General features: G+C 37.7%; 1 protein-coding gene across 3 annotated transcripts in view; it reads left to right on the forward strand.

Moving 5' to 3' along the window:
- apeh (acylaminoacyl-peptide hydrolase) overlaps positions 1 to 13,357 on the forward strand; it is a 33,822-nt gene extending 20,465 nt beyond the window's left edge. Inside the window, exons 1-23 of one of the 3 annotated variants that reach the window (XM_042003536.1) lie at positions 3,018 to 3,094; positions 3,541 to 3,670; positions 3,753 to 3,879; positions 3,980 to 4,067; positions 4,263 to 4,338; positions 4,444 to 4,535; positions 4,942 to 5,016; positions 5,133 to 5,270; positions 5,377 to 5,468; positions 6,202 to 6,242; positions 6,607 to 6,728; positions 6,899 to 6,959; positions 7,057 to 7,154; positions 7,271 to 7,322; positions 7,468 to 7,556; positions 7,753 to 7,891; positions 9,098 to 9,181; positions 9,612 to 9,692; positions 11,461 to 11,549; positions 11,760 to 11,950; positions 12,432 to 12,534; positions 12,623 to 12,729; positions 12,841 to 13,357. In XM_042003536.1, coding sequence (XP_041859470.1) covers positions 3,083 to 3,094; positions 3,541 to 3,670; positions 3,753 to 3,879; positions 3,980 to 4,067; positions 4,263 to 4,338; positions 4,444 to 4,535; positions 4,942 to 5,016; positions 5,133 to 5,270; positions 5,377 to 5,468; positions 6,202 to 6,242; positions 6,607 to 6,728; positions 6,899 to 6,959; positions 7,057 to 7,154; positions 7,271 to 7,322; positions 7,468 to 7,556; positions 7,753 to 7,891; positions 9,098 to 9,181; positions 9,612 to 9,692; positions 11,461 to 11,549; positions 11,760 to 11,950; positions 12,432 to 12,534; positions 12,623 to 12,729; positions 12,841 to 12,946 — 2,193 coding nt within the window. In that variant the 5' untranslated portion in view covers positions 3,018 to 3,082 and the 3' untranslated portion in view covers positions 12,947 to 13,357. Of the gene's footprint in view, positions 1 to 3,017; positions 3,095 to 3,260; positions 3,308 to 3,512; positions 3,671 to 3,752; positions 3,880 to 3,979; positions 4,068 to 4,262; positions 4,339 to 4,443; positions 4,536 to 4,941; positions 5,017 to 5,132; positions 5,271 to 5,376; positions 5,469 to 6,201; positions 6,243 to 6,606; positions 6,729 to 6,898; positions 6,960 to 7,056; positions 7,155 to 7,270; positions 7,323 to 7,467; positions 7,557 to 7,752; positions 7,892 to 9,097; positions 9,182 to 9,611; positions 9,693 to 11,460; positions 11,550 to 11,759; positions 11,951 to 12,431; positions 12,535 to 12,622; positions 12,730 to 12,840 lie in introns of those variants that run through there. The other 2 variants (XM_042003537.1, XM_042003535.1) reach the window with 2 other exon arrangements.
- The last annotated feature ends 807 nt before the right edge of the window (positions 13,358 to 14,164 follow it).

The raw sequence follows: 14,164 nt of genomic DNA on the forward strand, positions 1-14,164 counted from the left end.
CTAAATTCTCCTTAGGAGAGTGTGCGTGTGAATGGTTGTTTGTCTATCTATGTTGGCCCTGCGACAGACTGGTGACCTGTCCATGGTGTACCCTGCCTCTCACCTGTTAAAATGCTGGGATAGGCTCCAGCTCACTCGCGACCCGTAATGGAATAAGTGGTCGAGATAAAGAATGAATGAATGTGTGTGTAGTTTTTTTTATTGACTTTGTGAGCCAACTAGCCTTTGATTAATGCTAATTAGGTAAGTATTTTACCAGATTACCAGTACCAGAGTATCAGTGATTAATAAAAGTTTAATAAAATATCATTAGTATTCACTTGTACATGGTCTGTACGATTCTGCCATGGGACAGATTGACCTTCATCCTCAAGTAATCTGACCGCACTGAAAATAGTTTTAGGTTGGATATTGAAAGATAATTGCTCTGGCCAGCATCAGTTAGGGACAATCAACAAATGGACGGTTTTCTGTAAAACGCAAATCCTCAAAAAAGACTTAAACATATTTTTCAATAAATAGTCTACATGACCCAGTGTCTCCAAAGAAAATTCTGACATAAACAGAGACAAATAATTTAGCTTCATAATTTTTCTGTTTGCAATAAAGCCTGTATATTTCTAAGCACAAGCATCAATGACTCTTAAATGAGCGCTTCCACATTGGCATAAAATTTAAATGTATTGTGTAAAAACCATACCAAGGTATTTATATTGTTCCACCATCTCTACATCTGTGCTGTTAATGTCGGTATGTGATGAAGAGTGAGAGGTCCTTCTATAGGATCAATCACCATGTCCTAATAGTTTTTCCGTGTTCAGATGTAAGTGGATTTGCCAGCACCGTTTAACAAAGTGCCCGAACAAAAGGCACAAGTTGTCCTCTTCACTATACAGCAGACTTAGGGACCGTCCCCACAACGCCGGATTGCAGTAAAACCGCAAAAGTATTTTAGCAAACCACCTCTTCATCCCCACGAAGCCAGGGATTAGCCTCCATGAAACTGACCATGTCTGAAGCCAAGTACCAAAGTGGATAGGTTTGAGTCCTCTACAGTCTGGGGTACTGTGAGGACAGTGTAACAGCACCATAGAGGAAATGACGTCAATGTGACGAACACGTGCCGATCCCCAATCCACCCTTCCTCAAGATTTTTTTTTTTTTTTTGCTTTGTAGTCCAGCATTACTTAAAGAAGCTCGACTTATTCATTAGTCCAAACAAATGTTTCTCTTTTGCCCCGCAGTGAATCCTCAGCCATCTTCTCTTCTGAGCTTACAAATATTGTCAGTCAGGTTTTTGGGCTTGCTTTCTTGAGTGTAGTTGCTTATTTGGGTTTGCCCTGCTCCTGTTATGAAGCCGTCCTGATTCTCTCACAGCTGTTCAGAATAAAGCAATAACCCCTGGATGCAGAACAGGGAACGTGAATGCAGCAGTCCTTTTGCTTCATGAGTTAGTGTCAACAGCTCTGTTTTGTTACCGTGGCTGTCCGAACTGGCACATACCTATCTACCTACCTACATGTGTACACAACTTCACCTGACAAAGCAACAATGACAATGCCTGCGAATAAATAGTAAATATGTAAAATATTTATATAATAAAGACTCACAGCAAGAAGGTCACTGGTTTGGGCCTCAGTCGAGGGAGGTTTGAACAGTGGCCTTTCTGTGTGGAGTTCATGTTCTTTCCATGTATGGATTCTCTCCTGGTACGCCGGCTTCCTCTCACCTTCCAGAGACATGCATGTTAGGCTAATGGGTTCCTCTAAGTTCTCCCTAGGAGTGAGTGTAAACATGAATGGTTGTTTGTCGCTCTGTGATGGCCCTGTGATGGACTGGCGACCTGTCCAGGGTGTACCCTGCCTCTTGCCTGCTAATTGTTGGGATAGGTTCCAGCTTCCCCGAGACCCTTAATTGGACAAAGCAGTACAGAAAATGAATGAATGAATGAATGAATGAATGATAAAGAAGCAGAGTGTATTAGAGGGCTCACCATGCAGCCCCTCAAAAAACCTTATCCGTGAGGCTGATAGACATCAGTTTCCCTAAAAAACATGAGGAGGCAGTTTTTATTTGTTTTAGGTTTTACCCCAGGTCTTTTTGAGATGAGTCATGTATGTCTTATTTGAATTAAACTTTAAAAGTTATTCAACACACTAAACAGTCATTGTGATCTCCTGGACCTTGGCTCCAAAAGTTTTTCTCTAAATGGACCTTTTCAAATTTTAGTTGAATATAGTGTGTGGCAAGGGTGAAAGGACAGATCCTTGAGGAGAACCAGTAGAGGAGAAAAGACAATTTGACACTGCACCATTCTCTCTCACCCTTTCAGGCCCATGTGTAAAGAAGTTTAACAGCCAATGTGCCATGTTAATATCAATTTTAAATTAATTTGGAATTTTAGTGCTAAAATAGTTGGTTAGATGGTAATTAAAGCAAATGAGAATTACATAAATATAAGTCTGGCACGTGTGCCAGACTTTTACATATTAAATTAAGATGGCAAAGATTTTTTTTAAATTAAAATACCTGGCTTACTATCTGACTGGCTTTGGGCCTATGACAAACTTTTTTAACAGTTTGCTGATCTTAAAGGTTTTGTACCCTCTATCCACAGCAACAGTATGCATCAGGTGTCGTACACACACCCAAAAATGTATTCAAAATGTTTAGCTTGTCTATATAGATGTTAAAACATAACACCTTTCATATCAAATTTTGACAATATAAAGTAGTCGAAGATCAATACAGCGTTACAAGTTCTATTTTGACTTCCGGTCAGATGTCACGGAACTTGCTGCAAAATAAAATAGCATGAATGTGTTACTGAGACGAATAAACTTCACTGACCAATTAAAAGCAATGTAATTTGCTTGCATATTTTGTAAATATGTTTTTATTCAACACAAAGTTACCCCTGAAGTTTTATGTTTTGGAATAACAAGGAATTATTTTAATATACGCCATTATTTTTACAACAGGAAATTGTAACTTTTTTTTACCTGCTCTGTGGCTAGCTTTACAGTGGAGCGCCTCCATTGTGTTGTCAACTTAGAGACTAGCAGCACGCTCACTCCCTGTCATGGAGTCACGGGTATGAATAAATAGAACTAATTGAATTACTTTATTCATTATTTCGTTTTCTATAGAAATGGTACTTGACCACTCATAAGTGCAATTTAAGAGCTGTCAGAGTTGTGTTGTCAGAATTTTAGGAACAGCTGAATTAGCCAATTCTCAAGTAAAGCTAGCAGACAGACGTGGTTTAATTGTTTGCAGCCAGCTCCAGCAGGAAGTTCCTGGTCAAGTAGGTAAAAAGAAACTGCTGTTTCACACTCGGCTGCTTTGTTTGATTGCTTTGTACGACAAATTAGCAAAATTATTTGTCAATTTTGGCCTGTGTCTTTAGCTTTAGACTGAGCGAAACTATACCAACTTTGTATGGAAGATTAGCTTCCTAGCTAGGACATGAATAGGGCTTTGTTCGCTGTCAGACAGTGCTTGTCACTGAGACGTGCTTATTCTGTTGCGGTCTGTCAGGTAATGACCAACCCGGAGGAAATCGCCAAAGTTTACAGAGAGCTCAGCCTCTTACCCTCTTTGAGCAGAGCAGACGTGGGGCCAGTCATCACCTCCCAGTATGGAGGCAAATACAGCAACATCTACACAGGTAAATTGAATTTTGAATCACGCCACAACTACGCCAACAACTTTTACATGATGATCACAGTTTTGTTTGTTTTCATTTGCAGAATGGAGCCAGCGTGATCTTGAGAGGAATGAAAATGTCAAATTTTGTCGACAATATATCGTATTCCATGATGACAAGTCTGTGGTCTACTCTGGGGCTTCAGGAAACTGTACAGAAATCAAAGGAGAGTATGTACAAAATGCCATATATTATCAAAGACAAAGATATTCTCCCAGGCATAACTTGAAACACACTAAACTACATTTCCTCATTTGTTTCTTATGTCAGGATGCTGAGTAAGGATTCTCCTTCTGGTGAAATGAAGGCAGTTGTCAGAGAATGCACAGTCAAAGGAGAGGAGAAACAGTTTCTGGAGGTGTGTGGCTGTCTGGCTTGAACTAAGCTTTAAATTCATCACCTTTGTCCTGTTTGGCTATTTATTGCCTCACTGTAATGATGTCTCTGTTTAATTTTTTACCTTTGGCATGTAGTTTTTAAAAAACCATGTGTGACCCGAGTTTAAACAATTTTGAACTTTTTTCTCTCCTTATTTGTTCCTATTACCTTTCAGATCTGGAGTAAAAACATTAAGATGAAGAGCATCAATCTAACAGCTTTAAAGAAGCATGGAAAAGTCTATGAGGATGGTGAGTCAGCTTTAGGGAACGTTAGCATTTTATTCTTTTCAGTGAAGTTTATTAAAGATGTTGCTCCTGTGACTGCCAGTTAATCGCACTGTTTCGCATCCTCAGAACAGTTTGGCTGCTTGGTTTGGTCACACTCTGAGACCCACCTTTTGTATGTGGCAGAGAGAAAGAGACCCAAGGCTGAATCTTTCTTCCAGGTCTGTCTGCAGAACTTGTTTCCCATTCTCTAAGAAACCTTGTTATACATGCTTGGACAAGCAATGTTGCAGTAGTGATGGGCTAATTACTTGAGCAAATTTACACTTGAAGCACAGCCAGATCAAATGCATCTCTGTTGCTGTTCCATGCTGTTGGGAGGACAGTTATTGCACTGTCATAGAAACATGAAAAACTGGTTTATTATGTACAGGATGGTCTTTCATTTTCAGTGAACCGCAGGTGTTTTGCATTATTTCTTAAATCAACATACCTTGACGGCACTTTTTTAATGTGGCCAAGGGAGCAGTGAAGCATGTTTTCAGGGCTTTATGTAATGAGGTATTCATTTACCATTTATGACAAGAAAGTGAAAGTAACAAAAAGTAATTTATTTTGTCTTTGTAGACAGAGTCACCAGAACTGTCAAGTATTGGAGATGAAGAGGAAACCATGAGGGTGGAAAAAAAGGATACTGTAAAAGTGAATACAATTTAATTAACTAAACACAACACATTTTTATGGGCCAGAGGTTTAAGTCATTCATTCGGCTCCTACTACTTTTAGTTCAACAGTTTTTGTTTAATTTTATCCTGCAGGGGGAGCAGTTCATCTACTATGAGGACTGGGGAGAGGCATTAGTTGGCAAGAGCAGTCCAGTGCTGTGTGTTTTGGACATCGAGGGCGACAACGTCTCTGTGTTGGAAGGAGTGCCTGAAAATATCTCACCTGGACAGGTTGGCACAACAGTGGCAGTCATGTGCAGCTTTGCTCTAATGTTCATGTACTTCCAGTATGTTACACTTGTTTTGTCCCGCTGTGATTTGATTTACATCTCTGCAGGCCTTTTGGGCTCCAGGTGACACAGGTGTGGTTTTTGTCGGCTGGTGGCATGAGCCTTTCAGACTTGGCCTCAAGTACTGCCCCAACAGGAGGTGATGACATTCTACACCCATCAGATAACTCAACACAGCAACAAACACAGCATCATTTGAACATAGTGCTGAACACAGTGTAGAAGCAATACATTTAAAAGTAGATTAAAATGGAAAGAAAAAACAGAAACAATTGCAGTTAAAAGAGAAAAACAAGAAAGCAAGAGTCTCATGCTAGATCGAAAGCCTCTTCAGGCGTGAAGCGATGCTAAGACAGGTGTAATGTGGTCTCTCTTACGCGTTCCAGCCAGAAGACGAGCAGCAGCATTTTGGAGAAAGATGACTGGCTGACTCCAAGATGAAGTGTGTTAAAGTAATCCAGCCGGGAAGTGATGGAGGCATGAATTACTGTCTCAAAGTGCAGAGCAGTTAAAAATGATTTTGCTTTAGTGAGTTGACCAAGGTTAAAAAAGCAAGACTTTACTACTGATTTAATATGGCGATCTAGTTTAAAATCACTGTCCAATTTCAAACCCAAAATTTTAAAAAGCTAGACAAGGGGCCCAGATCAACTGGGGAGGGCCTACTGGAGCCATTCAACCCAAACACTATCGCCTCCGTCTTTTTCCTCGTGGCCATTCACTCTTTGATGTCATGTAGGCATGACAAAAGTGGTGTAAGAGAACAGGCATCTTTCTTTTTTTAGGGGTAGATACTAATATGGGTGGATAACAGCTAGACTGTCAGAAAAAACCTTGTGGTGCAGATCATTCACGCTTCTGTTTTCTCTCAGGTCATCTTTGTTTTATGTGGATCTTACTGGTGGGAAATGTGGTAAGTTGACACTTGTTTCTGCTAAAGTTTGAACATTTAATACTTATGAAAACAACAAATGTTTGTATTAATTTAATATTTCATAGTGTTCCCGCATTACAAGCGCATGAAGTATTATGACTTACCCATGTTATATATGATATACATAGCATTTATAATGCAAAATCATTACTTGCTTTCCTACTTGTTCTGTTATTTTATATTTCCATAATTATAAACATTACCAGAGTTTTTATTTTTTTTTATAAACGTATGAATACATTTTATGTAATATGCTAATATTAAAATATAAACTTTAATATACAATGTTCCTCTATAATTTTACTCCAGTTTAACATGTGTCTTGGTTTATTGGCTTTATTAGAGCAGCTTTCATCAGACACCAGTGCAGTGTCCTCCCCAAGGCTGAGCCCAGACCAGTGCCGAATTGTGTATCTAGAATGTTCTGTCTATGGGCCACACATGCAGTGCAGCAGACTCTGCATGGTAAGACAGAATGGAGCCTCTTTTAATCATTAACATATTTATTTTCCTTCAACAAAGAGGGCTGTTTTCAGTTAAAATGATTAGCTGGAGAAGTACTTTTACAAGTAAGCAGAAACACGTGTTTTCACAGTCTTTGCTCATTTCTTTCATGTTTTTTTTTATTTTTTAAGTATGACTGGTATACTAAGAAGACCTCTGTGGTGGTGGATATTGTGAAGCGACCTGGAGAAGGTAAGGAATTTGTTGTGGCTACATAAGCACAGCTTTTTCACTCGATATAAAGCCCTCTGTATGCATTTAAAAACTGTGTATTTGTTTGGGTTTACAGATGGGTTCACTGGCATCTACAGTTCCCAGTTGTCACCCCAGTGCTGGTCAGCTGATAGTCAGCGTGTTATCATTGCTTGTCCTCAGCGCAGTCGTCAGGTACAGTCAGCTAACAGGAGTTTTATAGTGCAAAATAAGATATAAAAGACAAAATGATTTACAGTGCAGTTCACTTTATACTTGCATTGCATTCATGTCGGATCTTGGTGTAACAGGATCTCTTGATGGTTGATATAAGCACAGGGAAGATCACCTCTCTGACTGCAAGTGAGTATCTGTATACAACTGGAGTTTTTTACTAATGTGATTAGGTGTTTAATATCTTAGATTAATAGCTGCTTTATCTCAGGACAGTGTTTTATTTTATTTAATTTTTTTTTCTTATCGGGTGGTGATTTTTATGTTTCTGCAGAATCTGATATTGGTAGCTGGTGTCTGCTAAACATAGAGAGAGACCTGATGGTGGTCAGCTGCTGCTCTCCCAACAGCCCCCCAAGTCTGGTAGGATCAGTGTTTTCATTACAAAATATATTTTTCTTTCTTTTTTTTTTTTTAAACCTTTTACTTGGTGTGAATAAAGCATTTTATAAAAGGAATTTTTGCAAAGCTTTTGCAGATGCCTTGATACTTAAAAACGGATTGTCATATAATAGAAGGGGCTGTGTTACTTATGGCAGTTTTGTTTTTTTGTGTCCAGAGGGTGGGCTTCCTCCCAGGCAGGGATTCCCAGGAAGAAGTGGCGTGGGTTACTTTGGAGGACTCGGAGACATTACCCGATGTTGAATGGCAGGTCATGACTTTCACTCCTCCCCCAGAGCAAGACAACAGTCAATACTGTAAGAAAAATCTTTTTAATTTTTATTCATTTTTGGTATTTTGACAGGAGTCACAATGAAGATCTTTTGAATAAATAGCATGTCTCTGTGCAGTTAAGATTATTTAAATAAGATTTATATTGCATTATATTTGCCTATATTAGCGTACATTAACCTGGTCAGGAGCTATGACAATAATACTGTATTTGATAACTATATGTCTGGTAACAGCCATATAACTGATAAAATTTGATTGTCTCTTAGTTCACAGTTTTTTGTAAGTGTGTTTTCATAAAATAATAAGTGGTCATCACAGTTTTCACAACTTAAAAAAATCAGCCTTTTAAGCTTGTTTTGCTTGTATAGCAAAGTTAACTTCTCTTAATGTCTCTTTGTGCTTGCTTACTTTTGACATGTTGATGTTGCTGATGCTAGTTTTGCTGTAAATTATAAGAAGCAACGAGACATTCTGCAGGAAATGCAGCCAATCCTGTCGGCAGTAAAGGGGAAGCATTTTTGGTGCACTATGGACTGTTCAGCGTTTATTTTGATAGGTTATCAAATTGATAGTACATGTACTTCTGGAGCACAACGAATGCTCAATGTTACAGATGAGCTTGTTTTTATATTAAATGGTGACCTTCCGCCTACAGTCTGTGTTTACTAGCAACAACTGTAACAACACCCAGACACGAAATAAGCTGAATAAGTTATAAGCTGGAATAAGTCCAGCTGACAATGGTCACAAATTGCACCATTATACCAAAGCTCCTAACAAATTTTGAATGGAAAAATAAATATTCAATAAGAAAAATGTCCCTGTTTAATCCTAAAAGGCTTTAGATATGAAACTGGCAGTTGAGCCAAAGTATGTACGTACTAAATACAAAGATTAAAATGTAAAAGACTAAGCCTACATATTTTATTTGAAAATGTTTGTACTGTGAAAAGTTGAAATAACCTTCTCTAAATATAAAAAAAAAAAACCCACTTTTTAATGATGTACACTTTATTATGCTTCCAACGTTTCCTCTGCTTTATTTGCAAACAGTGGACTTGAAGAGATTCAGATTCATTTAGGACCACTTAAGAATCAGAATTTAGTTATTCATGTCTTAAGATTTACATCCGCACAGTTTTATTGTACAGTCAAGTCAGAGCAGAGTGTTTTACGCTGAGCATTTTGCCACTTGTGTGATGAATAAAACGGACCTTTCTGTATTCCAGCTGGCCTTGATTTTGAAGCTTTGCTGATCAAACCGAAGGAGGTTAAGGAGGAAATGAAGCTGCCTCTTGTCGTCGTCCCTCATGGTTGGTTCCCCTCCACCATTATTTGTTTTCTAGAATAGACCAAACTATTTGATAATATTTTGGTTTATAATTGTTCATATTTGTGCAACATCTTAACTCCCCCCCCCCCCCCCCCCCCCCCCCCCCCAAAAAAAAAAAGACTTTCTTTTGTAAGTAATAAACCTGTGCCACTAATCCATGCTGGATTTATTTTTAGGATTGAGTTGTGTTTGGATTTGATTTAGTTCAGGCAAGAGCTACTGCTGATGAGATCAGCATTGCAGATTGTGGTTGCTATGACAACGATGCGCTTAGTGGTAAAATGTTCAATCACATTATGAAAAAAAAGACTGGTCATTTTTAATGGAGCTTATAACCCCAATATTTGAACTTTCCATATATTGAACTGCGTGTTACAAATAGTTAACACACAGCTTGCTTCTTTCATTAGGTGGTCCTCACTCTGTGGCTGTAGCTGAATGGCTTCTGTCCTCCTCCGTGCTGTGCAGGATGGGCTTTGCTGTATTACTGGGTGAGTTCATTTAACATTAAGTGTTTTCTTGAGGGAAGTCATTTACTTAATACATAAAAGACATAATCCGCTAGTGAGAACTTGGCAGAAATTCATTCGTCATTAGCATGATTAGTTCAACTTTTTTTTAAACTCTCTTTGTTAATATTTGGATTTATCCATTGTTAGTAAAGATCTGCTCTAATATTAAATATTTTTTTTAATGTTCCTCAAAATAAGCCTCAATAGTTGAGATAATGTTCCCCAGACTAGATCAGTTAATCAGTTGGCCGATTACTTGGGCCTATTATTTGTTAGTTTGAGATGTTGGACATCAACCTTAAATTATTTCAGAATAATTATAAGGAATTGAATGCAAACACATCTACCGTGAGGGAGTTTTGGTTTCTTTTCTCTAATTTCCTGTTGACATTTAACTGCAACAAATAATCCTGACTTAATATGTTTTTATTAATAAAGACATTTTTGTCTTGTTTGTTTGGAAAAAAAAAAACACCCCAAAAAACAAGTATAGGCTATATTTGCTTTATACAGTATTTAGCATGAATAGGTCATTTATAATCCTCTACATGGTCTCCTTTTCATCCTTTAGAGACTGCTTTGGTTTGATTTGGGCATTTTAGAAAACAATACTTGAGCTACACCTTCTGTTCTTATCAGCGCTGACTGTTCTTAAGATGTACTGTTTTTTTGTCATACAGTTAGAACAGCTGTTTCAGCAATGGCATTCACAGATACAGATGTAGTTTAGTATTTAGACTCTGGTTAAGGAATGTTTCCTTAATGTTTTGGTAGAAGGAGAGATTTCATGTTAAGTATCGGTGAGCAGCTGGTAAATCTGAAGCCATGGGATCTGTTCGCAAAAGGGGCCTTCCAGTTTTAGGAAATCTCTGTTTCTTATCTTCCACATAATCTGTGTGGTACTATGCTACCTGTAAATGTAGTCCATCTGGGTTTCCTGTTCCTCGTTGGGAAATACCACAATAAGGCTTTTGCATTTTTGCTCAGCTGAATCGATCTTTCGCTTTAAAAAGTTTTGCCTTTTCATGGAGCTCATTTATTTTCTATGTAAGTCTTTTTTAAATCTCATTTACATTTGATCAGCATTCTCACTGGAGTTTCAGTTTTGCAAACCATAGTCTCTTTTATAATTGTTTACTTCAATTATCTCACTTATCAACAAATAAAGGACAAACATTTTAGCTTTGTTGGCATTTAAAACTGTCCAAACACCAAATACAAATACAAAAACCTGAGATCCAAGAGGTCCATGTGCTTGATTTAGACCAAATATTGAGCAAGAATTCTGTCAATAAACCCCTGAAGACCCAAGTTAACAAGGGACAAATAAACATAAAACTCCAACATTGTTCAATCACAGCCTCCTAAAGCCTCAGTTTTCTAAAAACTGAATTGTCACCAATCTTTAAAATCTTTATATTTCTTTAGAAGCTGAAAAACAAACTGCATTCACATAGATCTAGAAAAGAAAAAAGCAGACAAAAACAACAACAAAAAAAAGTTTTACTGAAATAAATGCAGCATTATGGTCAACAGAAGATATCAGAACTCTCTTCCTTTTAAAATGTTAACAAAAAACAAACAAAAAAAAAAAAATCAGTATAGACTGCTTTGCCAATTGCAAAATGTCAATAAGAAAAAAGCTAAATTTCAGTTAAAAATCAGACAACACACACTTAAACCCACTACTACACATTGGTGTCTACATTGTTACAGCTCAACATCATTGTTTGCTTTATGTTTTTAGTAAATTATCGAGGCTCTACTGGCTACGGTCAGGACAGTATCCTCTCGTTACCGGGCAATGTGGGCACCCAGGATGTCAAAGATGTTCACGTAAGAGCAAAACAACACCAGTGAGAAATAAATATTCAAAGCTGTGGTCATGTTTTTCAAAGCATAAATGTATCAATGCTGCTATTTGTAAAACTGACTTTCAGTGTTGCTCTTGTTTTACTTAGTTTCTTAAAAGTCCTGGTTTTAAATAGCAGTACTCTGATTCATTCCTAGTTTTTACATGTTTTTTAATGTTTTTCTTCCCACCAGTTTGCTGTTGAAAGTGTTCTAAAAAGTAGTGAGTTTGACGTGCAGAAAGTGGCTGTTTCCGGGGGCTCCCATGGGGGTTTCCTTGCCTGTCATCTGATTGGTCAATACCCGGGCTTCTACAAGGCCTGTGTGGCCCGCAACCCTGTCATCAATTTGGCTTCTATGATTGGCAGCACAGACATCCCAGACTGGTATGTCATGGCATGCACAATCCCACCCTTTTGACCACATTTGTTTATTCATTATAAGTTGATTAAAATAATTATGAATTTTATATATATATATTTTTTTAAAGTCTTGCAGCAAATGAGATTTTGATTTATGTTTATTTAAGTAATATTTAAAAAATTAGTTTCTCCTCAGTGGTTTGGACTGTCTGTACAAGCCGTTAAGTGTTTATTTGCAAAGCTCACTAATGTTGCTGTTTCCAAGGAAATGGCAATGACTTGCATTACTGTCAGAGAACAACTCCTCACTGCTAGGACAGAGAGATGTTGGGAGAAATAAAAGATACATTTCTCCGTTTAGATTAGATTTAGACAAAAAGAAAGCATCATAAAGGATGTCTGTGCCTCACCAGAAATGTGGGTTCTTCTAGAAACTAGAGTACTATAAACCTTGTGCAGTCATAGTTATTTCCTCCCTGCTGATAATAAACTGTAATTTTTACAGGTGTATGGTTGAGGCTGGCTATGACTACAGTCCAGACTGTCTGCCTAACCCTGCTGTTTGGGAACAGATGTTAAACAAGTCCCCCATTAGACATTTGGAGCAGGTATATATGCATAAATCGCTTGGTTGTGTTCATGCGACTTGATTGTTGTTGTTACACAATGTTGTAATCGAGGTAATCTCCCATTTAGGTAAAGACACCAGTACTACTTACTTTGGGGGAAGACGACAAGCGTGTACCTCACAAGCAAGGAATAGAATACTACAAAGCTCTGAAAGCAAAGCAGATCCCAGTTCGGTAAGCAGACATTCAAGTAGCAGGACTCATTTGTTGCGTTAGAAATGCTCTGTGTTAGCAGGTTTGTTTTGCTGTGGCTTATTCACTAATTCTCTACCATGTGTTTCTTAGGTTACTGTGGTACCCAGGGAACAACCACTCTCTCTCCAAGGTGGATGCAGAATCAGACGGGTTTATGAACATTGCTTTGTGGATAATTCAGCACTTGAATCTGTGATTGTATGTTTGATGCACTGTTGTGGGATGTTAATGTTCCTCTTGAAGGTCCAACCCAAAGCCAAAGCAATGTGAGCACTGTACAGTCATAATACATTTCTTCATCTTTCTTTATTTTAAATTTTATGATTATTATAAATGTCTTGGGTATGTTCAGTAGGTGGACAAGGAATTACCATTAAATAGCATTTTAATGAAAAATGATCTTGATTAAACAGAATTATTTTAGTGATACTGTTATTTTTAAATGTCTTGAAATGCTGATAAAAGGGCTTTTGGTGTGCATGAGCTTTGTTTGGGTGAAAAATTTATTTTATAATCAATCTTTTCTGTGCTCAATGTTACTTTTTTAATGGAATCTGCTCTTCTAACATTATAATACAGTGCACTTAATAAATTGGTTATGAAATTACAGTGTGTAATGAATCTTTTGTAAGTTCAGTTAGAATTTTGAAGCAGGTGTTAAAGCAGTGCATATATCACCAGTGAGACCGGTACTGTTTTCCCTCTGTGTACGTGTGTGTCATGATGGTAAAACTGATCGTTTTAGGTGAAACTACCATAACTGCTGTCTGCAGGTGTCTGCTGGGCTTTTTGAGGACACTGTGCTAACATAAAAGCATCATAACCATGTAAGATATGAAAGTTTTGAGGTGTGATGTTGCTATTGAAATGAAGCCAAAATGTGAAAATGGTTGTGGCCCCAGAGTTTATCAGCATCATGGCTGGTAGGCTCTCAATTTCAGAAAGTCTGGTATTTATTTATTTTTTTGTCCTCCAATCAATGGTTCTTGCTTTTCATTGTCTATATATTGTCAGAGGTTAAAAAAAAGTCCTTAAAAATTGTTTGGAAGCTTCTTCAGGGTTTACTACACATCTAGTAACAGCTCAAATGGGTCCCGCTATCAGCTGAAAGACATTTTTTGAAAAGTATTTTATCCTTTAAATCACTTAGGATGATATTTGCCTTTATTATTCTTGGCTAAATGCAGAACCCCCACATTATCCCTGAATTTTCATTGGTGTGATTGCAGAGAAAAATGCCTTGCATACAATGCAACAACAAGGATTGTGTGAGGTACGTGTGGGTGAGAAATATGCTATTAATTACTGTGTGAAACCCATGATTAGATTTAAGGAAAAATATGAGTGTGAAACATTTACCATTTTTGGACCATGAATTTGACTTGAGTATCACATGGTCTGCATCAGACTGCCA

The sequence above is a fragment of the Melanotaenia boesemani genome, chromosome 13, assembly GCF_017639745.1.
Source record: "Melanotaenia boesemani isolate fMelBoe1 chromosome 13, fMelBoe1.pri, whole genome shotgun sequence".
Classification (NCBI taxonomy): Eukaryota; Metazoa; Chordata; class Actinopteri; order Atheriniformes; family Melanotaeniidae; genus Melanotaenia; species Melanotaenia boesemani.